The sequence below is a fragment of the Fimicolochytrium jonesii genome, assembly GCF_025526975.1.
Source record: "Fimicolochytrium jonesii strain JEL569 chromosome Unknown EV422scaffold_15, whole genome shotgun sequence".
Taxonomy (NCBI): domain Eukaryota; kingdom Fungi; phylum Chytridiomycota; class Chytridiomycetes; order Spizellomycetales; family Powellomycetaceae; genus Fimicolochytrium; species Fimicolochytrium jonesii.
The window spans coordinates 179,586-202,703 of record NW_026515682.1 but is presented as its reverse complement, the minus strand read 5'-3'; the positions used below and the strand labels follow the sequence as shown (position 1 = coordinate 202,703).

The 23,118-nt window shown below is 53.8% G+C and overlaps 8 protein-coding genes across 8 annotated transcripts; 3 read left to right on the top strand and 5 right to left on the bottom strand.

Moving 5' to 3' along the window:
- Nucleotides 1-1,853: 1,853 nt before the first annotated feature.
- On the top strand, nucleotides 1,854-3,465 carry EV422DRAFT_89788 (uncharacterized protein). Its single transcript, XM_053074486.1, has 3 exons — nucleotides 1,854-2,386; nucleotides 2,443-3,172; nucleotides 3,232-3,465. Exons 1-3 carry the CDS (start codon nucleotides 2,268-2,270, stop codon nucleotides 3,397-3,399), a joined length of 1,017 nt encoding a protein of 338 aa, XP_052924693.1. The 5' UTR covers nucleotides 1,854-2,267; the 3' UTR covers nucleotides 3,400-3,465.
- Nucleotides 3,466-4,109: 644 nt separating this feature from the next.
- EV422DRAFT_89578 (uncharacterized protein) lies at nucleotides 4,110-7,970 on the bottom strand. Its single transcript, XM_053074485.1, has 10 exons — nucleotides 7,761-7,970; nucleotides 7,663-7,692; nucleotides 6,986-7,596; nucleotides 5,926-6,921; nucleotides 5,733-5,853; nucleotides 5,126-5,658; nucleotides 5,001-5,062; nucleotides 4,891-4,932; nucleotides 4,740-4,811; nucleotides 4,110-4,667 (listed from the first exon to the last, which is right to left on the bottom strand). The coding sequence occupies exons 1-10, from the start codon at nucleotides 7,783-7,785 to the stop codon at nucleotides 4,247-4,249; spliced, it is 2,913 nt and encodes a 970-aa protein (XP_052924692.1). The 5' UTR covers nucleotides 7,786-7,970; the 3' UTR covers nucleotides 4,110-4,246.
- A 303-nt stretch (nucleotides 7,971-8,273) lies between these two features.
- EV422DRAFT_588182 (citrate synthase-like protein) lies at nucleotides 8,274-10,577 on the bottom strand. The gene is made up of 5 exons (XM_053073491.1): nucleotides 10,305-10,577; nucleotides 10,142-10,210; nucleotides 9,957-10,064; nucleotides 8,748-9,886; nucleotides 8,274-8,677 (listed from the first exon to the last, which is right to left on the bottom strand). The coding sequence occupies exons 1-5, from the start codon at nucleotides 10,491-10,493 to the stop codon at nucleotides 8,626-8,628; spliced, it is 1,557 nt and encodes a 518-aa protein (XP_052924691.1). The 5' UTR covers nucleotides 10,494-10,577; the 3' UTR covers nucleotides 8,274-8,625.
- A 583-nt stretch (nucleotides 10,578-11,160) lies between these two features.
- On the bottom strand, nucleotides 11,161-12,486 carry EV422DRAFT_89409 (uncharacterized protein). Its single transcript, XM_053074484.1, has 3 exons — nucleotides 12,354-12,486; nucleotides 12,167-12,280; nucleotides 11,161-11,738 (listed from the first exon to the last, which is right to left on the bottom strand). The coding sequence occupies exons 1-3, from the start codon at nucleotides 12,381-12,383 to the stop codon at nucleotides 11,283-11,285; spliced, it is 600 nt and encodes a 199-aa protein (XP_052924690.1). The 5' UTR covers nucleotides 12,384-12,486; the 3' UTR covers nucleotides 11,161-11,282.
- A 1,633-nt stretch (nucleotides 12,487-14,119) lies between these two features.
- Nucleotides 14,120-18,855, top strand: EV422DRAFT_89344 (ras guanine nucleotide exchange factor domain-containing protein). Its single transcript, XM_053074483.1, has 7 exons — nucleotides 14,120-14,468; nucleotides 14,533-15,089; nucleotides 15,156-16,820; nucleotides 16,884-17,016; nucleotides 17,101-17,861; nucleotides 17,939-18,155; nucleotides 18,233-18,855. The coding sequence occupies exons 1-7, from the start codon at nucleotides 14,315-14,317 to the stop codon at nucleotides 18,559-18,561; spliced, it is 3,816 nt and encodes a 1,271-aa protein (XP_052924689.1). The 5' UTR covers nucleotides 14,120-14,314; the 3' UTR covers nucleotides 18,562-18,855.
- A 134-nt stretch (nucleotides 18,856-18,989) lies between these two features.
- On the bottom strand, nucleotides 18,990-20,176 carry EV422DRAFT_532599 (uncharacterized protein). The gene is made up of 2 exons (XM_053070548.1): nucleotides 19,820-20,176; nucleotides 18,990-19,751 (listed from the first exon to the last, which is right to left on the bottom strand). The coding sequence occupies exons 1-2, from the start codon at nucleotides 19,965-19,967 to the stop codon at nucleotides 19,150-19,152; spliced, it is 750 nt and encodes a 249-aa protein (XP_052924688.1). The 5' UTR covers nucleotides 19,968-20,176; the 3' UTR covers nucleotides 18,990-19,149.
- Nucleotides 20,177-20,338: 162 nt separating this feature from the next.
- EV422DRAFT_532597 (uncharacterized protein) lies at nucleotides 20,339-21,915 on the top strand. The gene is made up of 8 exons (XM_053070547.1): nucleotides 20,339-20,563; nucleotides 20,632-20,691; nucleotides 20,752-20,798; nucleotides 20,861-20,919; nucleotides 20,988-21,246; nucleotides 21,309-21,363; nucleotides 21,430-21,722; nucleotides 21,787-21,915. Exons 1-7 carry the CDS (start codon nucleotides 20,401-20,403, stop codon nucleotides 21,720-21,722), a joined length of 936 nt encoding a protein of 311 aa, XP_052924687.1. The 5' UTR covers nucleotides 20,339-20,400; the 3' UTR covers nucleotides 21,787-21,915.
- On the bottom strand, nucleotides 21,916-23,004 carry EV422DRAFT_532592 (DNA-directed RNA polymerase). Its single transcript, XM_053070546.1, has 4 exons — nucleotides 22,846-23,004; nucleotides 22,614-22,711; nucleotides 22,468-22,544; nucleotides 21,916-22,393 (listed from the first exon to the last, which is right to left on the bottom strand). The coding sequence occupies exons 1-4, from the start codon at nucleotides 22,912-22,914 to the stop codon at nucleotides 22,248-22,250; spliced, it is 390 nt and encodes a 129-aa protein (XP_052924686.1). The 5' UTR covers nucleotides 22,915-23,004; the 3' UTR covers nucleotides 21,916-22,247.
- Nucleotides 23,005-23,118: the final 114 nt, after the last annotated feature.

The window sequence follows — 23,118 nt, the reverse complement described above, 5'->3', positions numbered from 1 at the left end:
CCACAAAATCCACAGAATCCCCGCGAGCCAACGTCCGGTGCCCAAGATCGACGTGGTGCGACTATCCAGCCACAGACCCTCGTGCAGTGGCCGTCATTCAGCTGTGCATGGAGACATTTCCCCACTCCTCGTCAAGTTCACTGGGCGTTTTGACCTTCTCCATTGCGGACCGTTGATCTTATTGAGCTGCCAAAATGGATGGGAATACCCCAAGGTGGCCGGAGAACGACATGACAGGCACAGCAATCTGACCGGTGTAGCGGAGATTTTTATACGCTTTGCAGCAGGAGCATGACTATCGGTGGGTAGGGCCTTGCGGCGGCGAGAATGGCAGGAATGCTGGGGCAACTTCAACTGTGGAAGTCGTGGCAGTTGAGCGAGAACGCGACAGGGTTGACGAGTCACGTGACTAAGGCACGGCGGAACGGGGACGCGTCGGGGGCGCGGGCTTCATCAAAAGCAGCTAAGTGGAGAGTTCACGTCGTTTGAATCCATCCCGCATCACTTATAGCAATCAGCAGGTTAGTATCGACAGACGAAAGAGGTATCCAGCAGTACAACGTCTCTGAACTCGACATGGGACCACGGCGAATAGTGGGACAGACTGGAGAGAGGATGTGCGCGGACCAACGAACGAATGGATGGATGGATGGATGGGATGGATTTGGGCAGCGGACTGGGACATGCTTGAGGCATTTTGGGAATGCTGGATCTCTATTCCCGTGGTGGCCGTGTGACTCGCGGACGTGGTGGATAGTAGTCATGGGTGTTCAATGCAGTGAGAAGCTGACAGCCATTCTGTTTCATTTCCACAGCCATGCGTGATAAGTGGAGGAAGAAGCGTCAGCGTCGTTTGAAGCGTAAGCGCAGAAAGATGGTACGTCCTAGCATTTCGCTTTCTACCCGTCTCCCTTCCCACTGCTCACCAGCTTTCTCCTTCCAGCGTGCTCGTTCCAAGTAAGCGGTGCAATGAAGCCAACAGCACCCTTACAGCGGAGTAGGTTATCCGCTCGCCGGTAGCCGTATATACTCAACACACAAGCTACGGGAAACCTGCCAACGTTCAAGTATCCGGAACAACTCCTGATCGCGCTAGGAACCTCGTTCATCTGTTCGTTCTTGCGTTTTACGAATATGAGAATCAAAGCAGTTCGTCAAAACATGTATATTGGCCCATCAACCGTTTTTTTGAGTGTTTGCTGCCACTGCCAGTGAGAGATGGAAATGTGGTTGGATCCTCGGCGGGTGGTACATGAATGGTACGGCCGCATACATCCCGACGTGATGAGGCAAATCTCACCCGAGGTGACGATCGCCGGCTTGCCACCGACTTTCATAAGTACGCGGCATTTTGGACAACACCAATCATGAGCAAGTCCCGTCCCCATCGTGCAGCATCCGAAATCGTCCATATTGGCGCTCGTTGGCGGGCTCGGCATCCTCTTCGGCTTTAGGTTCACAGCTTCCTACCCAGGAGCGACGGAGGTTCTTTTCAGCGATAAACTGCTCATATTGATGTCCCACTGCGAATGGTATGCAAGCCTTTCCATGTCCTGACTTCTGTATTCGTCAGTGGACAGTGCAGTGGTTCTACACTTCCTCGAACAACAAGGTCGACGAGAAGCACTGAGATTCGTTGCGACACCGTTTGTGTTTGCGGCGGAGGACGGAGAAGCTGATTACACAGAGCAGCATCCAGACACAGTAGGAGATGGACCTTCATGACTTCCGGAATTGATTCGATAATGAGTTTGCGTAGGTCGAGTACCGGGTGAAGAGCCTGGCCTTGCTGTGTTAAGGGTACACACGGAGTCGCAAGGGCGACGTGCGACTATAGGGACAAGGAGAGGTGGTCCTGCCACTGGCTGCTACTGTCCGCGTTGAACGAGCCGCACCACCCTTGTCTTGGTCTGGTTGATGCCCAGCTAAAGTCTCCAAGGTCTCCACCCAGACGACGCCTTTCCTGAATCCACAGCCCTCTGGCTCCTGCCCAGCGCCTTGTTCCAACTTTCCAGCGACGCGTGAATCTGGCGTGAATTGGATTCCCTCAGCGCGTCGATGATGGAGCGCGTGCTGTCATCAGCTCCCCAAGTCCCCCGCTGCTGCTCAGACCTGTCCAAAAGTCGGCCACCTCCGCATCTTCTGCGAAAACCTTCAGAAACACTACACATAGATCCATAGCGCAACGCAGTTCCGCAACCCTCTGCTCCGCTTGCTCCCGTCCTCTCGGCGGCCCTCCCACAAAGTGTTCCAGACCTGGCGTTACAATGCGGCGAGATGATATGACGCTGAATTTCTTCTTCCCGCCGGAGACCGCTGCCAATGTTAAGAGAAACATCCCGTATGTGAGGGAGAGCTCGGGGGCCCAAATATCCGTGAAATCTTCGTAAGTATCTCCCTGTTGTTTTCTGCCCATAGCCTCATTTTAACCCCTCTTCTTAGGCACTTGGTGATTAAAGGGGGCGTGGCTGCTGTCCATAAAGCGCAATGTAGACTGGCGGCGTATACAAGTCCTACCAAGGAGCGAAGCATCCCATACGCAATCTTACTCAAAATGCAAGACACAACGCGCCTCCGGTTTCAAGTAGCACACCCCAATGTTGGCCACCGTGGTTCAGTCAACAAGGCGGCTGAGTCTGCTGGGTGTGTTGATGCACAGTCGCAACAGAGTGACTCTGTCGGCCAGTTTGCTCCCGGCCTCTATGCCCTGCAGTTTCCAGAAATTCAGTCACAAGCACACGGGGCGCCAAATGATGTACTCGCCTCGATGCCCAAAGAATTCCGTTTTAGAGATCCCACCAAGAGCGGAGGCTCAAAGATCCGAGGCAGTCCAATGGTGGAAAGAGTCAGCCCACAGGAAGATGACTCACACCTATGGACGTTCTTTCTGCGGAAGTTTTCCGATTGGTTCTACCGAAGTTCCCTTGTTCCGCGACCGGCAAAGAGCGGAAATTCGAGCATGAGAGCGTTTTCAACCTTCAAAACGGCGCTCTTCAAAGTGCATGTCTCTTTAACGGACGTGGAAATCGAATTTTGGGAATTCAAGGCAGCCGTGGCGACAGGGAAGATTGAAGTGCGGATTTACAATTACTCTCCCTGTTCTGTAGTGGAGCCAATTTTGAAACGGTACAAGCTGAACGCAGGGTGTGGCGAACCTACACCATTTTATAAGGTGAGCTAGTGCTCGACTTTCTGTAACCTCGACATCAGCGGCTAATTCAATGCTTGAAGTCGACGATACTCGGCTGGTGCCGGAACATCAATAATTCTTGGTCCCAGTGGGCCTCTCAGGTAAGATACGCATCATTATTTTATATGCCTTGTTGTTCACCAAGCATATTTATAGGTGATGGTGCCCGACGCCGAACTCAGCAACAATCCGGCCACAACACTGCCTAACCTTGAATATGACATTTCGTCCTCCCTGAAGCGCAGGGTGTTCATCTTCTCTCCGAGCATGACCAATGGCCATTGCCTGCAAGTAATTCTTGAAGTGGAAGAGGACGAGAAGCCGCCGATCGCTCCAGAAAGTCATAACGCCTTGACACAATACCTCGATGACCTTTTCTCACGCCTTTGGAGGCAAGGACCGCCGCGAGATAGCGCTGTGGAGCGACGGCATTTGCTGGGTATCAAGCCGGAGAAGTGGGAATGGATCTTCAGCACTGGTCCAGTGTCGCCTTCGGTAGCGCCGGACGAGGAGGGCATAGTATCAGAGCGGTCCCCTGTCCGACGTGGGGAGGTGTATGCATCTTCGGACGGGAACAGGGCACTGAAAGTGGAGTATGACGAGGATGGAGAGCGGTTCCTCATGTTTGGATCATACGACGGGGCGAAGTTGGTCAGGCCTATCACCATCGCAACAGGAGACCTGACGGATGCTGGGAAGAAGCTCGGCGCCATCGTTCATGAAGTTATGAGCGTAGTGGAACATCGAGGGAGTGACCAAGACTCGAGCTCTGCTTCCTTTTGATGAGACGGCGTTATGATGGCGCAGTTTAAGATGGAACGCAGCCATGGCATTTATGAGGAATGTTACCAGTAATCCCTTTCCATGTGCGAACACCCCACGTATTCTATAATTCTTAATGTCATGTTATTATCTTTCCTCATAGAATCTCATGCAGCCTAGCGAGCTGTCCTATGATACTAGTTCTGTCACTTCTGTCGAGAAATCACTATCGGAGAGTCGGGGCAACTATCACTATATTAGCCTCGGAACTATCTTGCTGCTACTATTTTTGCCTTATCTGTTTGGTATTGGCCCACCGGCCTGCGCCGCCGCCGCCGCCGCCTCCTGCTTCTTCTTCTCCACCCAGATTTTGTACTCCGCTCTGATCTTCGCCGACCGCATCCTCTCATCGCCATCATCTTCTTGGGGTCGATGCTGTCGCGGTAACTCCGGAACAGCGCCCAACGCCTCCGAGCCCTTGTGCCGATCATACTCATCGTATCTGCTGTTTGGCACGCCGACGCCTCCGTCATCTTCGGATCCATATGCTCCGATCTCGCCTGTCGGGCGGCGTTGGCGCGTTCGATCGGCAGCGCGTACGAGGTCCTGGTCGAGGGAGTCGATGAGAGAGCCGGCTTCGCGCAGGTCTCGATCGAGGTTGGCGAGGACGGAACGCTGCCGGTCCGGAGCTGTGCGGAACACTCCTGGAAGTTTGCTATGGGCGTGGACAAAACGAGCGTTTAGAAAACACGAGTTTCCGATTTGATGCGCATTTTACTGAGCTCACCCTTTGCCGTCTCCAGCTAGGTCTCCTTTGCTTCCGGTCGACTGGTCCTCGTCCTGCTCACCATCCCTGTCCCTGAAAATAGAGTGCGTTGAGTTCATAACCGACCAGCGTACTCCACTGACGCATCTTTTCTCTTCAAACAAGTGCTTACTGCTTAGCTTTCGGTCGTTTTGCCGACCGCTGCGGCTTACGTCTTCCCACAAAAGAAAAAGAAAATAAGATATGTAAAACACACACCAATGTCTTGAGTTGCGCACTTACGGCTCCTCTGTATGTCCTTCCTGGGTTGGATCCTCTGCTGCATTCGAGGAAGGTTGCGCAGGCTACGGGATAGATGGCATTGGTTTCGGTCCATCACAGCGCATTGCCCAGCCACGTTAACTCACCACCTGGCTCCTTGCATGGACCACGGGCTTTCGCACAGGCTTTCCGGCGACGGTACGTTCATTCTGCGCTTTCCCAAGCTCACCCGCGCCTTTCCTCTGTTCTGCCAACTGCGTCGACGGTCCAGCCAGCTCGTCCTCCGGCTGCCTTTCATCCCCTGCTGGTTTCGCCTGGTGTCGCAATCCATCTCCCAGTTTTTTCACCGGAGCCCGCCTCTTCACATCCTGCTCCACATCCAACCTTGCTGACGCCCTCCGACTTAACACCCCTCCAAGCCCTGCCGCTGTTGAATCCATCCCAACCTCCAGATCCATTCCTCGCAGATGAGTGAACTGCTGCCGCATCGCTTCCCGATCCTTGTCGATCTTCTCTTTCTCCTTTGATTCTTTCGCTAGTTGGGATTGCACTTTGTGCACGAGTTCCTCCAGTCGACGCTTCTCTGTCTCGGACTCCCGAAGACGCTTGCGCAAGGAGACGATCTCGTTGTTGCGGTGCGAGTTGGAAGCGGATGAGGGCGGGTGTTTGGTCGCGTTTTCTATACGGAAGGGGAAGGGGCCTGTGTAAAGAGTGCGCCGCCCGATTAATCCGGGCCATGTAGAGAGGACTTACGTTTTGCTTCCAGTTCCTTGACGCGGGCAGTCAAGTGCTTGTTCTCTTCTGCGAACTTCTGCGTCTTCTCTCGTTCGTGGTCCACCAATCTTTTGAATTGGTATCGGAGGTTCAGATTGGCCTGATGGCGGGGAATAGCTCATTAATCCTTCATAATGCAGCTACTGTTCGTTATTCGGTCTCATTCCCTCACCTCAACGCTAGGCGGCACCATAGTGATGACCTTGGGTAACGGCTTGGACCTCTCAACCTCCCTCTGCATCCGTTTCCTCAACGACACGACCTGCCGCCCATACTCAGTCTTCTCCGTATGCAACTTCCTCACTTCCTCCTCCTCTTCGTCCAACCGCTCAGACAACATCATCACCTTCTGCTCGAGTGGCATACTCGGAATCGACAAGATCGCCTCGCTGGCCTTGCGATACCCAGGCGCCTGCTGCCGCGGTCCGTACGTGGCAACGATCGAGTCGCTGACTTTCGCGTGATTCGCGGCGAGGGTCTGCAGAGTATCTAGCATTTGGTCGGGCTGGAACGCAAGACCGCGGCGTTGAAGTTGCTGTTGCTGGCGGCGGGCTTTGAGAGTCGGGATGCGTGATTTGGGAAAGAAGACGCGCCGTTTGGTCGAGCTGCGAGGTCGAGGGAGATTGATTGGCGACGGCGCTTTGCGTTGCGGAGCGTTGCTGGAAGGGGATCGAGCACGAGGTTTGCTCATCGATTCCGTGGGTGGCAGCTTGGCAGCAACAGCTGGGGCCCTGACGGGAGGTTTTGCCCTATGCTTTGACGCAGGCTCCGCTTCTACATCCGGGGTAGCTGCATCATGGTACGCTGCTACATCCGGGAGCGCGACGTCTTTGGCAGGCCCAGGAGCCGCCTCGGCTTGCTTCTTCTGCCGGTCTAGTTTGCCCTGTAAATGCTTTGGCAGCTTAGCATTTACGAGCGATGCTTCTTCCGCTTTTGGCTCATCCAACACTGATGGACGATGCACAGGAGTAGCCTTCTTATTATCCCACGGCTTTGCCGCCTTTGATTCCGGCTCCGGTGTGGCCGCCGCAACCGGCTCGGAAGGCTGTCTGCCCTTTTTCGCCGGCAGTTTGCTCGCCACGGGCGGCGCCTCTACAGGTTCACTCTCCGGCTTCGGCTCGGCTTTGACCGGTTTCTTCGCAGCAAGTGGCTTCTTCTTTGGCGGAACCTAAACGGACCGCATCAGTAAATTCAGCCTCGATGTTGCTCTCTCTAAAATGCAAAGTCCCTACATGATGGTCAGATGCCCCCGGATGCTCCCTAAACCTATCATCCGGCGACCCCTCCTCCGCAAGCGCCTGCCCACTCTCATCAATCGCTCCCAAACCCATCTTGCCTCCACGAATCGGCTGGTCCGGGTCAAACGGCACCTTTGCACGACTCGGGTCTCCAAACGGACTCTGCGGCTGTTGGTTCGGGCCCAGTTGCTCGAACCTGGCCTGTGAACGCCAGTCAAAATCTACTGGCGGGCGGTTGTCGGGTGGTGGTGGGCCGGTCTGCTGCACTGGGGTATCCGCCGCAGGACCGTTGTATCCTCCGTTCCGATCATAGTTGGGGTCACCTCCCATCATCTGCGGCGGAGGGCCTCCCGGCGGTCCGTTTTCACCGGGAGGAGGGGGATATCTAGGGTCATATCCATATTCGTACCCATACCCGTACGGCTGATTGGGATCGTTGGGGCCAGCATAGGGACCTTGCTGATAAGGTCCCGAATTGGAGTTGTCGTTCGGTGGATTAGTGTTGCTGTCTCTGGGGAGCGAGCGAGCCGAGACTTCGGGGGTGTTGTTCGATCCATTCTTCTTCTTGCCTTTGAAGAATGAGAAGCCGGATGATTGCTTCGGTTCTACTCTCGCAGAGGTGTTAGTTTTCCAATCTTCAGGTGCGAATATGTTTTGAAAAGTAGGTTAACCTGGAGGTGCTGCTTGGGGAGCTTCGCTCGCTTTTGTATAACAGGATTCTGTGCATTAGCCTGTGCTGTTCATAAGCTTCCATTCACCTCTTACTCACGAGGAACCTCTTTCTTCTTCCCCATCTATGCGAGTGGCAACCTCCGTTGAGCTATCAGTCTCTAGAATTGTCCTTCGTAAAGCCGGTGACCAAAACGGAAGCAGCTAATTTGGCTTCACAGGATGGTGGCGTGGAAAGAAAAGTATTCTCAAACTGAAACTACCGTTGTCTGAGCTTACTATCTCTGCCTGACCGCCTGGTGCTTCGAAATGACAGTTTATCCAGTGGCACCAAATATGAGTAACTCCGAGCAGACGCCTGTCAATTTAGATGTCACGGTGTCGCATTTTACATTCGCTGCTGACTAAGGGGCCCTGAATAAGGTACAGTACAAGAGGCGCAAGCCTCGTTTTCGCCTCAGACTCGTATGGCCGACAGCATGAGCTGTCCGTGAGGCCACTACGTGTCGCAGAGAGATTCGGCGCATGTACAGTATGTGAGATCGTTCTCAAAAGATACACCGTATATCTCCTCATCCAATGACGTTCACCGAAAGCCATAAAGGAATGGCATATGTAATCAAAAAAAGCATCCCGGAAACTCATGTGCAAGGAGGGCCTCCCTGCGGTCAGAAGTCAGCAGACGAACAGCAATCGACCGACCTGGAGAAAGCCTCACGGGGGATGTGCTAGTCGCAACGTAGAGCACCTTCCCGGCGCCAAGCTCTTGATGCGGGTCATAAGTTCACAGGTTGTATCACAGCATGCATGAGTCAGGTCAACGGGAATATTATATACTCGATAAAGAAGATGAGGGATGGCACAAAATGAGTTTTACTCTAGGAGCAGTGTATGGTATGCTGATGCCACAAACGGGTCGGATGGGGGGAATAAACAGAAGGTCCTACTCAAGAGAGCTCGATAGCTTACTTGTTGGCGAACATCTTCTGGAGGTGCGCGGTGCTGAAGGACTTTGGCCTGGAAATTGAGGGAAACAGTTGTGAGTATCTAATGAAACATGAAGATTGGAAATTCGAAAAGACCTTACCTCTCGATGGGGAGTCCGAGGGCACGGTCCCAGATGAGACCGTTCATCACACCAAGAGCACGGGAGACACCGAACAGAACCGTGTAGAAGTCCTGCTCGACGAAGCCGAAGTGCTGCAGAAGAACGCCAGAGTGGGCGTCAACGTTGGGCCATGGGTTCTTGGTCTTGCCGTGCTCGGTGAGAACTCCGGGGGCAATGTTGTAAACCTGACCAACAAGCTTGAAGAGAGGGTCATCGGGCAGGTGCTTGAGAGCAAACTCCCGTTGGCAAGTGTAACGGGGGTCGGTCTTCCTGAGCACAGCGTGTCCGTAACCGGGGACGACCTGACCGCTCTTCAACGTCTTCCAGAGGAATTCTTTGATCTGCTCGTCAGTTGCGCCCTGGCCAACCTGGTCGCGCATCTTCAGGGTCCATCGGAGGACTTCCTGGTTGGCAAGACCGTGCAGGGGACCGGCCAAACCGGCCATACCGGCAGCGAAAGACAGGTATGGGTCAGAGAGGGCAGATCCGACCAAGTGGGTAGCGTGGGCGGAGACGTTTCCTCCCTCGTGGTCGGAGTGGATGGTGAGGTACAGACGCATCAGTTCAACGAACTTGGGGTCCTTGTAGCCGAGAAGGTGAGCGAAGTTGGCTCCCCAGTCGAGGTTGCGGTCGATTTCGGGGACCTTGCCATCCTTGAAGACGTTACGGTAGATACGGGCAGCGACGTTGGGAAGCTTGGCGATCAAGTCGTTAGCATCCTCGAAAGTATAGTCCCAGTATTGGGTCTTGGGAACTCCGCTCTGGTAAGCCTTGGCGAAGCTAGACTCGTGTTGAAGGGCAGTGACGGCGAGAGCGAACTGGGACATGGGGTGGAGGGTGTTGGGGCAACGGTCGAGGAGGTCCTCAACGTATGATGGAATCGCAGAGCGGGCAGCCCAGTCGGCGGAGAGCTGCTTGACCTGCTCAGCGGTGGGGACTTCTCCGGTCACCAACAACCAGAAGAGGGCCTCAGGGAGAGGCTCCTCACCTCCCTCGGCAGCGGGGAGAAGCTTCTGGCACTCGGGAATGGTGTAGCCACGGAAACGGATACCCTCGTCAGCGTCCAAGACGGAACCTTCCCAGACGAGACCCTTAATACCGCGCATGCCTCCGTACATCTGATAGTGAGATATTCAAATGAGACGCACGATCCCGACTCCACGATCTCTTCAACGTCCAAGTACTAACCATGTCAACGGTGGTCTCTCCGAGAACCTTGCTGCCATGCTTGGATCGGAACTCCTTGACCTCGGCCTGCTTTTGGGGGATGAGCTCACTCAGACGCTCCTTAAGAGTCTGTGGTGGGAAAATGGAGGTGGGTGAGTACGATGGATCTGAAGACTTCCATCCTGCAGAAGGTCTGCTGGACATACCTGGCTCTTAGCGGTAGAGTAGGAGCGAATGGCATTGACTCCGGTCGTCGCAGAGCGGCGGGTAAGGAGCTGTTGAGATGAAAAGAATTTGCTGATGAGCGAGTTTCCCCCACCTATGGACCAGGCGATGGGGCCCATCTCCTGCTAACGATGTGTGCCTTACCGAGAAAGCACCAGGAACCACACGAAGATACATTGTTGCAATTCGGGGGGAAGATGGAGAGATGTTGTGCAGGTTTGCAATGTGCTGAGGGAGGATGAAGGAAGGGGCAGGCTGTGTCGGTAATAAAAGCGCAAAACCGTTGTGAGGCACGGAAATGTTTGGACAAGGGATACGAGCTATCGCGCCCATCGATGTTGATGGCTGAGCGCGTCCTCAACCAGCTTCTCCTGCTATACCCGCGGTTCGAATCTCGAAGGGGGGCGCAACCCGGCCGGTCCCGAACAAGAACAAGCAGGGTGCGGGCGGAGTGCGAGGCACGATCCCCGCTGGGTGCGCAAGCTGGGTACGCGAGCTGGATTCCGTTGCACATGTCAGACACTGTCGCCCGCATGGGTGCGACTCCAACACACCATTCAACCACACAATTTGCCTCTTCGAAAACCCGTTTTCGCGGAGCATATTAGGCTTTCGGCTTTCAACTTTTTCAAGCTCCGACTTGGCGTCTGGGTGGTGACGTCCTTGGTAACCGGCGAAATCTCCGAACGCCGCTTCGGGAGCTTTCATCAGACAGCGACCGTGCTCGTAAGGCAACGACATCGATCCGCAAGCGCAAGGGGCACTTACGGTAATGTCATGTCTAGGAAACAAATAGGACGGAGTGAGAGCTGGCCGGTGAGGGTCTGCTCTTTGCAATGGGAGTAGGGTGTTGGCATGAACAGGAAAGCGAACATTCATCACGTACTGTACATATACATGTGTGTGGGAGGGGAAAGTGGGCGCAATCTACACTTAAAGCCAAACGTATTTGTCAACACAGTTCTTGAGTGCGTGGTTGCGAGCCCCAGGAACATCCCTATGCACTCGGTGGCCGCACGTCGTGCATCTGAACAACTTCCCATCCACGCGGGCTTGAATGAGGCCGCATCGGTCGCAGGTCAACGTCGTCTACAGTCAGGTAGCAAAAAGCTGTCTCTCCTTCTAATTGAAGTTAATGACCGTTCCACCACAGGGCGGAGAGACGCGTCGGCGGCACTGACTTAATCTCCAGGAGAGACAGCTTTTTGCTACCTGACTGTACTCTTCGCCGGCGATCTCAACCAACGTCCCCCGCAACTCCTCTTGGCGCATTTGCAGCGCGCGGCGGAAGGGCGCATGTCGCCACATGAGCAACTCTCGTGCCGTCTTACGACCGATGCGGCGTTTGCGGCCGTTCTCTCCCACTCGGCGCATCATCTCCTCCGTCTCAAACGGCGAGGTGTGTACGAACTGAAAGTTTCGCGTCAGCCAACCGGCCACCCGGAGATGGCATTCGCGCACGCGGTTCTGGATGCGCTCGTGAATGAGAAATCGGCGGCGGCGAAGGGCCCTCGTCTCGGCGGGAGAGTGGTAGTCGGAGTCCATGACAGAGCTGATGTGGTCGATGCCCTGGTGATACTCGCGCAGCCGGATCGGGTCGTGTGGTGTGCCAAAGGAGCCGGACTCCATGCGGGTAGGCGAATAGTAGTTGATGAAGGGGTTTGACCTGGGTCGAGGGCAACCAAGTGGCCTCGTGCTTCCCGGTCCAAGTTCCTCACCGGCTTGTAGTTTGGCACATGCATGAACCACTTGCCTGTGCCGCTGTTGTGAACGACCTTGACCTCGCCCTCCGGGCCGTTCGGGCATCGGTCAAGCACACGTCGCTTGTCGCGCTTGCGGAAGCGCAACTTTCCTTGCCCGGGCAGGAGGGTGGTGTAACACTGCCAGCGCATGCCTTGCTTGCCGCTCCAATTTGCGGGCGGAATGGTGATCGCCCACCTCGGACTCTTGACGCGAAAGGCCAGTGTTGTGAATTGACCCGTCTCTCTGTGCCGCTTAAATTGCACCTCATACGCCTTTGCAAGCTCTTGCATCACGGCCTCCCGCACCGAACATGGCGTGTTCTTCAAGTGACGAAGGCGTTTGGGCATGCGCGAGGGGTTGCAGGTGACAAAGTGCTTCTTGAGAGACTCGTTAGCTTTGGGTCGAAGTAGAACTGAGGTAATCACAAGGCGGCATCCACTGTGTGCTTACCATTGCAGAACCCATTTCCAGCGGCGACATTCGATTGCTTGTAACCAGAAAATGGACATTGTACTCGCGGGATGCTTCGCTGAATGGCAACGATGCAAGCTGACAATACCTGAGGGTCCGTTGTCATTGTCAGCGATGTTCGAAGGAAGGGAAACAATAACCACCGCTTACCAATTGTAGTGACAATTCCACTTCTTGCTTCGGTCAGGGACTGGATCTGGAGCGATGGCCAAAATTCACCGCATTTTCGTGCGAAGCGACCGCACCGTCAAGCATTGGATTTTCTGCTCTGCAAGCGAAGAAAGCATAGCCCACGGTAGCCCAACCTCCACGTTGCAAGCTGAAGCGAGCAGGATCCGGTCATCCAGCCTCCTCCATACATCCATATGTACCTTCCATTCCAACCGCCCAACCATCTCCTCGTTGCTTCCAGTCGCCCATCCAACCTTCTCATCATCCGCACAAAATCACTTTGTGCTGTGCTCTTCTGGTAGTACGTACCCTTTTGTTTTGCACTCACGTCGTTAGCGGCGAAGGTGACGTGACCGATGGCAATGGCAAACAGATGGCGACCGTGTGTGTTCGCAAAAAGCTGTGCACCCCCTCTAAATGAAATCAATGTTCGGTCACTCACGTGAATTTGGCGTTGCGGCAGTCGCTGATTTATTTGGAGGGGGGGTGCACAGCTTTTTGCGAACTGACTGTACGTGAGACAAAAATGTCGGGCTTGGCCATGACGACGGTGACGGATTACACCTGGATTACACCGAACAACATCTTGCTGAGGAGGATGATCTGCTTTGACCTACTGTACGCATCAAGGCAATATTCCTTAGACCTTGCTGATCGTGATGACGCTGCCGATCAGGCTCTACAGCCCACTCAGCATACGCTGAAGTCGGACAGTACTAGCTTTGATGACATGGTCTTCGCCGCCGCCAGCAACTTCTTTTGTGTGCGAACGTCCTCTTTATATGTAGAAGTTCTCATGGCCGAGTGTGCTCCAGATCTCACCTTACAGGTTTTATTCTCTTGGAGACGTCTGCTGGAGGACTGGCGGTATCTATGTATTTTTGAGAGCCGGCGACAACCAGACGCGCAGGTGAGTGGTTCACATCTAGAATGATCCAGTCCGTACTTTCGCGTGCGGTATTATATTGCCCACACATATCCGGTCCAATGGAGCAAGGTGCTCATCAGAAGGTTCAAGCCTCAGCGGTCATCAGACGTTGCAGGAGTGCTGTCGTTTTTGGAATGGGTGTAGGACGCCAACCACACGCGAGAGGTGTGGCTTGAAGCAGGGACCCACGCTACTTAACATGCTATTAAGTGTTTGTTACCCGATTCAATCCGACGGTCGCGGTCTCTTGTTTTGCTCCATTGGTCCGCCAGCCTGTTCTAATACACCCGTTCTATTAGGAACCAACCAACCTCCCGAGAAGCGCCACCCCGCAAGAGAGGCTCCCGCAAACACAAACAGCCATAAACTCAGGCTTGTTGTTCTACGCGAAGGCACCCGCAAATAAAACTGTGTATGCGGATAGGTGAAACTTGCGCTTTTCCGGCACATCGATACGTGTATATCATCAAGCCCCACTTCCAAACGGGCTCAGCAGGGACTCCGAAGAAAACCCACTGAACTCGAGTCCTGGATGCTATCGCCGTGGACGAAACTCGGCCCTCCATCGAAATCGTGTTATTGTCCCACGTCGAATATATTGAATTTGGTTTCCCGCCGTCGGAGTCTGGGAAAACATCAAGCCCCGTTTGGCAGGTCACAGACATAGCACAAACACGAGGGTAACCGTTTCCCTGTGAGCTCTCCTTCTCCAACGGTCATCAGTGCAACCATTGGAGAACTTGACTGTGCTCAGAGACATCAACTGTGCCTGAAACGACGATTATAATTCATATCCCGACGAAAGCCCCGTGTGGACGGGCAGAGGACGAGCCGCGACGCGATGGCGGACGAGGAGGTTGTGGACTACGTCCAGGCTTTGCATGACTACAAGGCGACGGAGCCCACATGTCTTTCGTTCCGAAAGGGTGATACCATTGCTGTGCATATCAAAGACAAAAGTGGGTGGTGGGATGGAACGTTAGGATCAAATCGGGGTATGTGGCGCTGTCATTTCGCACGCACTTTGCAATGTTCGAATCTAACATCAGTTTGTTCCAGGCTGGTTCCCATCCAACTATGTGCAAGTCATACCAGAAAGCCGTCTCCGGCCCATGCCGGCCGTACCTTTACCCCCCGTCCCATCATCCCAAACATCAACAGCAAACGCCTCAAGCGGACGACCAACATCTCAATCCTCCACCACATCCGCATTATCAGCCACATCCGCGTCATCCATCGCCTCACCCGGCAGCACCACGTCTTCCAGCTTGAGCCGGACAAACCCATCTCGGATGCAATTAGAAGCCACGCTGTCGCAATTAATGGAAGAGGCGAAAGCGCTTGGCGAGGAAGAAGATGACACGGCCACCCCAACGGCGGATGGACTGCCATCTGTTCCGTCGATACCAGAAGACGAGTTCGTAGATGACAGTATGAAATCTAGACAGCTGGACTTGCCGAAATCGGAGGATTCGCATGCCGAGTCGGGATCCACAGGGAATCTGGCGGAGCTACCGCCGTTTTGGGGGAGGAAGACGACGCCGCAGGGCGTGGTTTACTATTATAACACCCAATCGAACCAGACAACGTATAGTCTGGAAGAGGTTCAGCGTGCTGTGAGTATTGCTGTCAGATGTGTGGAATTATCGTTCACCACTAATCGAGGAGAGTTCCCTTTACAGTCCCTTACACATAAGCGATCCACGACATTGCTGAAAGAGGTATCAAGTAAGGATCTCGCATCGACAGCGGCGGCACCGGTGCGGTCAGAGTCTCTTGATAAAACCGATTTCCCGGCTTTCAAAGACCAGGCACCACTGGTCGCCCGGTCCTTGTCCGACCGAACGAGAGCGTCCGGCGGGAACTGGATACCAGGTCCGCAAACTCTTTTGGATCCGAAAGTGAAACCGACATGGGAAGTGTTGATCAACAACATCCTACGCGCAATTTCGGACCTAAATCACTCGGCCAAAACGGACTCGAGGGTGCGATACGTGGGGCTGGCGAACCAGGTCGTGCGAGCGATCAGGGATATGTTGGCGAGTTCTGGACTCACGTCGAAAGACGCACCGGCGTTTCAGAGCAATAGGCAGCTGAGGAATCACCACTACCATATCATGTCCTCGCTGTCGAAATTGATGTTGGCGGCGAAAGTGGCCTCGGGATTATGGCCACCGCCGGACGCTGTCAACAAAATGCGCTACCAGGCAGGCCAGGTCCTGCTTGCCGTGCGACATTTTGTGACTATTGCGCAGGATGTGTCCAGCAACTTAGTCCCCGTCTCTCCCGGATCGTTATCCAACGTCGCGCTATCCGTGAGCGAATTCGACCAAAGAGGCGCCGAGCTATCCGATATCGAATTCGTTTCTAGATTGGACACCCACTCGGACGCCATCATCACTTCCATAGCGACGCTTGTCAACACCATAACGCAGGACTCGCGCATCTCGGAGGAACTGATCGAGCAGGCTCGTGATTCCGTCACCGAGATTGGCCAATTGCTGAGTTTGATTGAGGATATACCGCTGCAGCAGATGGAATTGCAGGACATGGACGCGCGGGCGAAGGAGGTCATTGTAGAGTTCAAGAGGCTAAAGGAGGTGTTGTATTCGACCGTCAATGACCTCGTTACAGCGGCACGGACGACGATGGACGAATTTGCACCGCCGAATGCGCTTGGCACACTTTTGGAGACGACCACCTTGGTTTTGCAAGCCGTGGAGGATCTGTTAATGGTGACGAAACTCGTCATTGATCAAAAAGATCTTTTGGAACAACGGACGTTGCAAGAAGAGGCGGAACTGTTCGACGATGAGCGGCGGAGAGATTCCGAGTTGAGCATTTTACAGCGTCGAGCGATGAGCCTGACGTTCTTGCACGGGTCTGAGGAAAACAACGCGATGGGTGGCACTGCGTCGAGCCAGACAAGCACGCCGCGGGACCGGACAGCGTCGACGCCCATCATGCTCCGCTCCAGCTCCTCCACCAATGTAACCCCGAAAGGATCTGCGACTCTGGCTCCGGGCGGCAATCGCCCCGCGGTCGGAAACGGGGGCGTGTATCGGTCCGTCTCGTCGGCAAGTCTGCCCGACTCGAATTACCAGCCCCGAGATACCCAAGCGCCGAAAAGCGCCGTTGAGCAGTCATCTTCGTTTTTCCCGGGGGAGGCCAAGCAGATTGGAGGGTCGAATTCCAAGCTGGAGAAGTTCTTTGGTGAGTCAACTAGCGGCGCGCCGAACCCAAGGCTGGAGAAATTCTTCGGAGAATCGGTGGGTCCGCCGGGATCAAAGCTTGAAAAGTTCTTTGGGGAGCAGTCGCCGAAGTTGAAGAAGAAGCCGGACGATGAGGTAGGGAGATGGGACAGTTTTCACACTTGGTCATGTGCAGCGGCTGATAGTTTCGACTTGCAGTCTACGAAGAAGTATTGGTTCTTGGGTTCCGATTATCTTCCCAACGATGTCTCCTTCAACATGGAAGGCCAAGTGAATGGAGGAACGTTGCCAGGACTGGTGGAGCGGTTAACGCTCCACGACCACCCCGTTGGTGAGTTTGGAAATATTCATCAACCGCAAAAACATTGGTACTCACCGATACTTATGGGAATCTCTGACGCACCTTTTTGTTCAGACCCAACATTTTCGCAGGCATTCATGATGCTTTTCCACGAATTTGCGACGGGCAAAGAGTTCCTAATGTTGTTGATGAAGCGCTTCACCATGACGCCACCACCACAACTCAACCCGGAGGAGCTCCGGATATGGCAGGAGCGGAAGCAGACGCCAGCCCGACTACGCGTGTACAACGCTTTAAGATCGTGGCTCGAAAACTTCTGGGTGGAGGAGCTGGACGGCGATTGTCTGGAGGTCGTGCTGAATTTTGCCTCCAAGGAGATGATGGAAGCGACACCACCGCTCGCTATGCGCATGATCGAGCTCGTGCAAAGGAAGATGAGCGGGGTGGGCAACACGCCGAAGATGGGCAGAAGGTCTGTACAGTCCATGCAGTCGACCATCAGCGGGCCTCTCTCCGCCGGCTCGGCGCTGTCAGGCACAAATGGGCAATCGGTGGCAGAGTCCACAAATAGCGCTCCGGCGCCACCGCCCATCCTTCCGCGATCGTTGAAGAAGTTCGGGATCCTTGATTTGGACCCGCTGGAAGTCGCGCGGCAGTTGACGATTATGGAGAGTAGGCTGTACAATTCGATTGAGCCAATTGAGCTTGTTGGTCAGAAATGGACCAAGAAGGCGGGTAGGTCGGGCGCGCCGAACGTAAGGGCGTTGACGAATATGGCGAATCAGATCACTGGCTGGGTCGCCGCGTCGATTCTGACTGAGGTGGATCCGAAGCGGAGAGCGAGTTTGATCAAGCAGTTCTTGAAGATTGGCGACGTAAGTTTATTTCATTATTTCCTCCCTAGTGTTTGAACTGGATTGCTGATCCTGTCTTTTGGTTTTAATTTCTGCAGAGATGTCTCCACCTGAACAACTTCAACACGCTCATAGCCATCCTATCGTCCCTCAATTCGTCGGCGATCATCCGTCTGAAACGATCTTGGGAATTGGTGCCTGCCAAGTACAAGACTTCGCTCGATCAGATGAAGGCTGCGACGGATCATAGCCGCAATTACTCTGAATATCGGGCGAACTTGAAGAGGGTCCAAGGGCCCTGTCTGCCCTTCCTTGGTATGTGTGATACCTATTGCTTTTATGGCTCTGACCAGATGAACGAAAGGGTTACTGACTGGTATTGATTCTTGCAGGCGTCTTCCTCACCGATCTGACGTTCACCGAGGACGGAAACCCGCCTACGCGCGTCTCAGCCCGCGGCAATCTCATCAACATCGACAAATACATCAAAGTCTACCAAGTGATCCAAGAAGTCCAACGCTTCCAAACGCCATACCACCTCACGGAAGTGCCGGAGATTCAAAACTGGCTGGGCAAGGAGCTGCATACGGCTGGCGAGATTGGCGCGAACGAGTTGTATCAGATCAGTTTGAACATCGAGCCGAGGGAGAGCGAGATGGATGAGACGCAGAGGGACATGGATAGCAAGTTGAGGATGCTTCAGAAGGCAGGTTTGCTTTGAGCGCTTGCGTTTATGGAGGCGGGATTGGGGCGCGGGGTGAGGTAGCCATATATATCTCGAGACCTGTGGAGATCAGACTGACCACGTCGATATCTACGCATCGCCTCACGATGCGACACCACTGGGTTGCTTGAATTTGAATTGGACCCATCTTCACAAGCGGATTGCCCATCATCGCATCGGGCTGGAAACGCGCTTGGGCCTATCTGGTCTCACTCGGGACATCCATCGCATTGGCTTTTGGCGAACATCTCATCAATGGGGACGGACTCTGCGCGGGTACAGGTCCACTGTAACATCGCTCCTGGCAGGGTTGTCATTTTGCATTCGCATGTCATTCCATAGAACTATCCATGTAATTATTTCCCATCGAATCATTGTGATTTTCTGGTACTTTGAAACAATAAATCCTCAAGGACATATACCACTACGCTCATCTTCAAGCATCTTTCCATCCGCATACTACATGTTCTGTCTGCCGAGCCCACTCCGAGGTTACAAAGCTATACACCAACTTCAGATACAACAAGGTTACACGATAAGAAAATACAGAAAAACAGGTCATAAGCTTCCGAATTCCGTACGGCTTCAAACGGACGCCATGGATCTCTTGAGCAACCCTTCATCCCCAACCGCATTCCGCCAGTGCTTCTCTCTTGCTCGCCTCTTTCTACGGTCTCGCATAGCATAAATCAACGCCGCATCGATCGACAATGTCAAAAGCAAGTATCCGATAACGGCATAGCAGGCGATTGCAATTTTAGGCGCTAGCGTCACCCTGAAATCCGTCAATATGTTCTCGCATGGACCAGCGCCCGCCAGGCATGAGTCGTACACCACGGGCGGGGTGGAGGCATCGCCGTCGTCTGCAATGCCGGGTGTAGAGATGGCAGCAGGAGCGTGGGCTTTGCTCCCTTCAATGTCGGCAGCCGACCATTGGCAGCATCGGAATTCGTTCATAATGGATGTGCGTGTATTGGCATTTGACGAGTTCCAGTCGCTGTAGGCGCCTAGTTCGGCAGTTACGATGTTGGTTTCGAGGTGGGCGAGGTGGGCGAGGACATAGTGCCCGATGCAGAGGAAAGTCAAAGCCACCACGAGAGAGTGTAGGAAGGCTGCAGAGGAGCGGTGTAAACCACAACAGCCGAGAAGGGACGTAGTCAACACCAATGGCGATAATATGCATAAGCCTGTTGATACAAGCCAGATCAGTAGGGACGTCTAGCAATTGGCGGATTGTAAGTGGCCATGCACCTACCAATGACTATTTTTCTCGGGAAGATTTTGGTCGCAGGAAAAGGTGAGGTGTTGAGAAAAACCATATAGCCGAACACCGCATACCCTAGCGCTATCACGATCAGGAAGGTAATGGCACTAAACAACAGCAATCGAGCAACTCGCGCCATGATGGTATTTGTGATTTCTTGTAGTAGAATGCTTGGGACAAAATCCGATCTGTGCAGTGTACACGTTTGCAATGTGTGGCCAAGTTAGCGACTTCCATCTGGTTCGGGTTCCTTGGGGACATCCCGGCCGGCATCGGCAAACGTGGGGCTGACATCCGCAAAAACAGAAGCTTCTCTGGGGCTTATGACGAAGGCGTTAGTGGAAAAAGATGGAAGCACGCGAGTGCTTATGGAAGCCAGCGAAAGGGAAAAGAAAGGGGGGCGAGAGGAACAATGCTCAACTGACAACATCCTGTCAACCGGAAACCAGCAACTCGGGGCTCGAACGCGCTTTCCCAGCTTTGACTTTCAACTCTCGCTTCAAGTAGGACCTTAGGACCTGAAATTGGTGAGCTTCCCCAAGTCAAGTAACCTCACTTCAAGACAGACCAAGATGGTTGCCCCGGTACAGAGCATGTTCAAAAAGCTGGCTATCAGCTTTCCACCCGACCGGGAAGGTCACCTGTCGCCGGAACGAGCCGCCGTGCTCCTACAACGTTCCCACACTTTTGCAGATCAGCGGGGGTTTGAGTGGGTCGTTGCTGACAAGCCTGTTGGTAGGGATACTTGCTATGAGCAGGAGAGGGTTGAGCTTGTGGTTCTAACGGGCTTACTACGGACTTAGACGGGTCGATATTCGCCTTCCAACTATCGTCCATGGAGCAACTTCCTGAAGATGGGTTTGGTAAGTTCAGGAACGGACGATGACAACCTTGCACGCTTGCAACTCAAAAAACGGACTCAGGCTGGATGGACGATGAAACGGTCACGACTGCATATGTGAATGACAAGGTGCGGATAGTTGGATTTAGACGAGGAATAGCAGCAATTGGAAATAACACACGACAGGGCAGGAGATGGAGATTTACATACGAAACCTAGGCTTCGGGTTTGGCGACACGATCACTTCAATGTACGTTCATGGAAGGCCTCATTTGATAGAGGGCCTGCCATAGGGCTGCTACTGACACTCGGATCTAGGACACGGCGACGTTATCGTCTCAGCAACTCCACACTCCAAATCATGCACTATGTTCGGGCGGCAGATGCGGCTCACCAGCTTCCCGTATACCCCCAACTCATCCGAGTGGCACCCAGGGATCCAGCAGCGTTGCAGTCGCTGGCCTCGCCGGCAGGAGCTCCACCGCCGTCGAGTCAGGGGTATGGACATGGTCCGCTGGGGCCTCGTTACGCCGATACGCCATCTGCGAAACATGCTCCACCGCGGAAAAGGAATAGGGTTCGTGCGAGTGTTCGGGGTTGGTGACGGAGTTCATCCTTTAGCTGACTGGTCTATAATAGGCAAAGCAGGCAGCGCCTGTCAGACCAGTGGACGATGAGTACGAGATTTCCGGAGGTGAGACGGGGTCGAAAGACTTGGGATATCCGAATATAGAGTCCTGATAGTGGGCCCGTCACACAGATGAATTGGACGACGCAGTGGAGCGACTCGTAGCGCTCGAAAGATACAAGCGAAACCACGAGTACATGGACATGATCCTCTCCCCTCACAACGTTGCCAATATTATACCGTCGCCGCTGCTACCTGATGATGACCCGGAGAAGATTGAAGCTAGAAGGCGGGAGCTGGCACGACTGGAGAGTGAGATGAGTGAGACGGCGGAGGCGAAGAGGCGGGAGCTGGATGACTTCAAAAGCTCAATGGGCCGATTGTCGGGAGAGATACAACAGATCAAGCATGCGCGGTTCTCATAGGTGAGTTTGGTCATGTTGATAGTATCCTGCGTCCTGCGTGAAATTTACTTATGCTCGTCAACAGAAATGATTTAGAAGTGTGACTCGAAGCGCTTCTCAATGGGCCACCATCCCGATCCTATCGCTTCAGACGACGCCGAGGTCTAGCACTTCGGCACTATATAATCCCAGCGGACGGATCTCAGATCAACGTCGTTTCCATGATTTGTTGTATTAAGTTAAGAATGTAAATATGTACATAACGACCGGTATGACGATCCCACATGAGCTCGATTTCCCGGTCCACTTGATGCGTCACTTCTATATTCTGCACCAGTCAGTCTAAGGTGTGCCGTTCCAGCCCGCAGCCCGCCAGCATCCATTTCCGCGATTGCTGACGAGCGTGTAGCGCGTCGTTCGCCGTAATCAATCGTCGGGGTCGCATCACGACATCAACGCTGAGGGAGGCCCGTCGACTCCCACTCCCACCAGCTTCAGCAAATAATTCGATCCCCAAAGCCCTAGTGGCGAGCCAGAGATCCCTCCCTATACGGTTTCGAAATCTGCGCCATCCCGCACTTCGTAATCGTCCTTCGCAGCCACCTTCTCCTCAAACGTCGTCAGGACATGTTCCGTCAAGGACACCAGGTCATCCAACCCCTTGTCCAACGCCTGTGCTGCTGTCATCGTGCCTAAAGGAAGACTTTTTCAATTCTTCGATACTCTGATTGGTCGTCAGGACCCTGAGGTAGACGCATTTCCTTACCATCTGTTTGTATCCGCAAATGGATTTTGAACTCTGAAGGGTGCGGGATGGAGTAACCGCAAAACTCAACCGCTGGGCTATCAGATGTGATTTCGGAAGTCAGATTCAGCTGTTTGAAGGACTGTAAGTTGGAAATTCAGGCGTACTTCTTCATAATCATGTATCGCAGGGAGTTTCCTAACGTATGGTCTTCGCCGTGAATGACAAACGTTACGGAATTCAGGTCAGCGGCGTCCGTTGCTATCTGCAGAAGTTGTAGAGAACGTATAATAAGCATCGGTCCAACACACGCAAGTGTAGAAGAGGTAGAAGACTCTCGGGCCTTTGCCACAAGTAAAGCTTGCAAGAAAGTGGAAAGTGAAGATGTTTGGAACTTACGATTTCGAGTTTTGGTTCTGCAACGGGAGGAAACCCGTAGGTCTCCGGGGTGGGTTCTACCATAGCCATGTTGGGCGAAGTTTACTGTGAGAGTGCTGAAGCAGAGTCTAACGTGGTGCGAGAAGATAAAGTTCTTGGGCGGTTTCGCAATTGTCAAAGGGCCGTCGCTCCAGTGCAGTGAACGTCAGCGTGGGGACGTGAGAAGCACCGAAGGCGCAGGGTGGCGCATGCGTGGCGTCGACCCCCACCGGACAACTGCACGCAACTGGACGT

What these genes read in the sequence shown, in the direction of transcription:
- EV422DRAFT_89788 (XM_053074486.1), top strand. Translation starts at nt 2,268, where the DNA reads ATGCGGCGAGATGATATGACGCTGAATTTCTTCTTCCCGCCGGAGACC. An exon ending in CAAATATCCGTGAAATCTTC is followed by an intron (nt 2,387 to 2,442) that starts GTAAGTATCTCC and finishes CCCTCTTCTTAG; the next exon opens with GCACTTGGTGATTAAAGGGG. An exon ending in AACCTACACCATTTTATAAG is followed by an intron (nt 3,173 to 3,231) that starts GTGAGCTAGTGC and finishes CAATGCTTGAAG; the next exon opens with TCGACGATACTCGGCTGGTG.
- EV422DRAFT_89578 (XM_053074485.1), bottom strand. Translation starts at nt 7,785, where the DNA reads ATGGGGAAGAAGAAAGAGGTTCCTC. An exon ending in TGGTGCCGCCTAGCGTTGAG is followed by an intron (nt 5,854 to 5,925) that starts GTGAGGGAATGA and finishes CCCCGCCATCAG; the next exon opens with GCCAATCTGAACCTCCGATA. An exon ending in CAAGGAACTGGAAGCAAAAC is followed by an intron (nt 5,659 to 5,732) that starts GTAAGTCCTCTC and finishes CCTTCCGTATAG; the next exon opens with AAAACGCGACCAAACACCCG.
- EV422DRAFT_588182 (XM_053073491.1), bottom strand. Translation starts at nt 10,493, where the DNA reads ATGGGCGCGATAGCTCGTATCCCTTGTCCAAACATTTCCGTGCCTCAC. An exon ending in TGGTTCCTGGTGCTTTCTCG is followed by an intron (nt 10,211 to 10,304) that starts GTAAGGCACACA and finishes TCATCTCAACAG; the next exon opens with CTCCTTACCCGCCGCTCTGC. An exon ending in ACTCTACCGCTAAGAGCCAG is followed by an intron (nt 10,065 to 10,141) that starts GTATGTCCAGCA and finishes TTCCCACCACAG; the next exon opens with ACTCTTAAGGAGCGTCTGAG.
- EV422DRAFT_89409 (XM_053074484.1), bottom strand. Translation starts at nt 12,383, where the DNA reads ATGTCGCCGCTGGAAATGGGTTCTGCAATG. An exon ending in TGGAAATGGGTTCTGCAATG is followed by an intron (nt 12,281 to 12,353) that starts GTAAGCACACAG and finishes GAGTCTCTCAAG; the next exon opens with AAGCACTTTGTCACCTGCAA. An exon ending in AGCTTGCAAAGGCGTATGAG is followed by an intron (nt 11,739 to 12,166) that starts GTGCAATTTAAG and finishes CGGCTGCGCGAG; the next exon opens with TATCACCAGGGCATCGACCA.
- EV422DRAFT_89344 (XM_053074483.1), top strand. Translation starts at nt 14,315, where the DNA reads ATGGCGGACGAGGAGGTTGTGGACTACGTCCAGGCTTTGCATGACTAC. An exon ending in AGAAGAAGCCGGACGATGAG is followed by an intron (nt 16,821 to 16,883) that starts GTAGGGAGATGG and finishes TTCGACTTGCAG; the next exon opens with TCTACGAAGAAGTATTGGTT. An exon ending in AGTTCTTGAAGATTGGCGAC is followed by an intron (nt 17,862 to 17,938) that starts GTAAGTTTATTT and finishes TAATTTCTGCAG; the next exon opens with AGATGTCTCCACCTGAACAA.
- EV422DRAFT_532599 (XM_053070548.1), bottom strand. Translation starts at nt 19,967, where the DNA reads ATGGCGCGAGTTGCTCGATTGCTGTTGTTTAGTGCCATTACCTTCCTG. An exon ending in CCCGAGAAAAATAGTCATTG is followed by an intron (nt 19,752 to 19,819) that starts GTAGGTGCATGG and finishes TTGTATCAACAG; the next exon opens with GCTTATGCATATTATCGCCA.
- EV422DRAFT_532597 (XM_053070547.1), top strand. Translation starts at nt 20,401, where the DNA reads ATGGTTGCCCCGGTACAGAGCATGTTCAAAAAGCTGGCTATCAGCTTT. An exon ending in GGCGACACGATCACTTCAAT is followed by an intron (nt 20,920 to 20,987) that starts GTACGTTCATGG and finishes ACTCGGATCTAG; the next exon opens with GACACGGCGACGTTATCGTC. An exon ending in TGAGTACGAGATTTCCGGAG is followed by an intron (nt 21,364 to 21,429) that starts GTGAGACGGGGT and finishes CCCGTCACACAG; the next exon opens with ATGAATTGGACGACGCAGTG.
- EV422DRAFT_532592 (XM_053070546.1), bottom strand. Translation starts at nt 22,914, where the DNA reads ATGGCTATGGTAGAACCCACCCCGGAGACCTACGGGTTTCCTCCCGTT. An exon ending in CGATACATGATTATGAAGAA is followed by an intron (nt 22,545 to 22,613) that starts GTACGCCTGAAT and finishes CACATCTGATAG; the next exon opens with CCCAGCGGTTGAGTTTTGCG. An exon ending in TTTGCGGATACAAACAGATG is followed by an intron (nt 22,394 to 22,467) that starts GTAAGGAAATGC and finishes GTCTTCCTTTAG; the next exon opens with GCACGATGACAGCAGCACAG.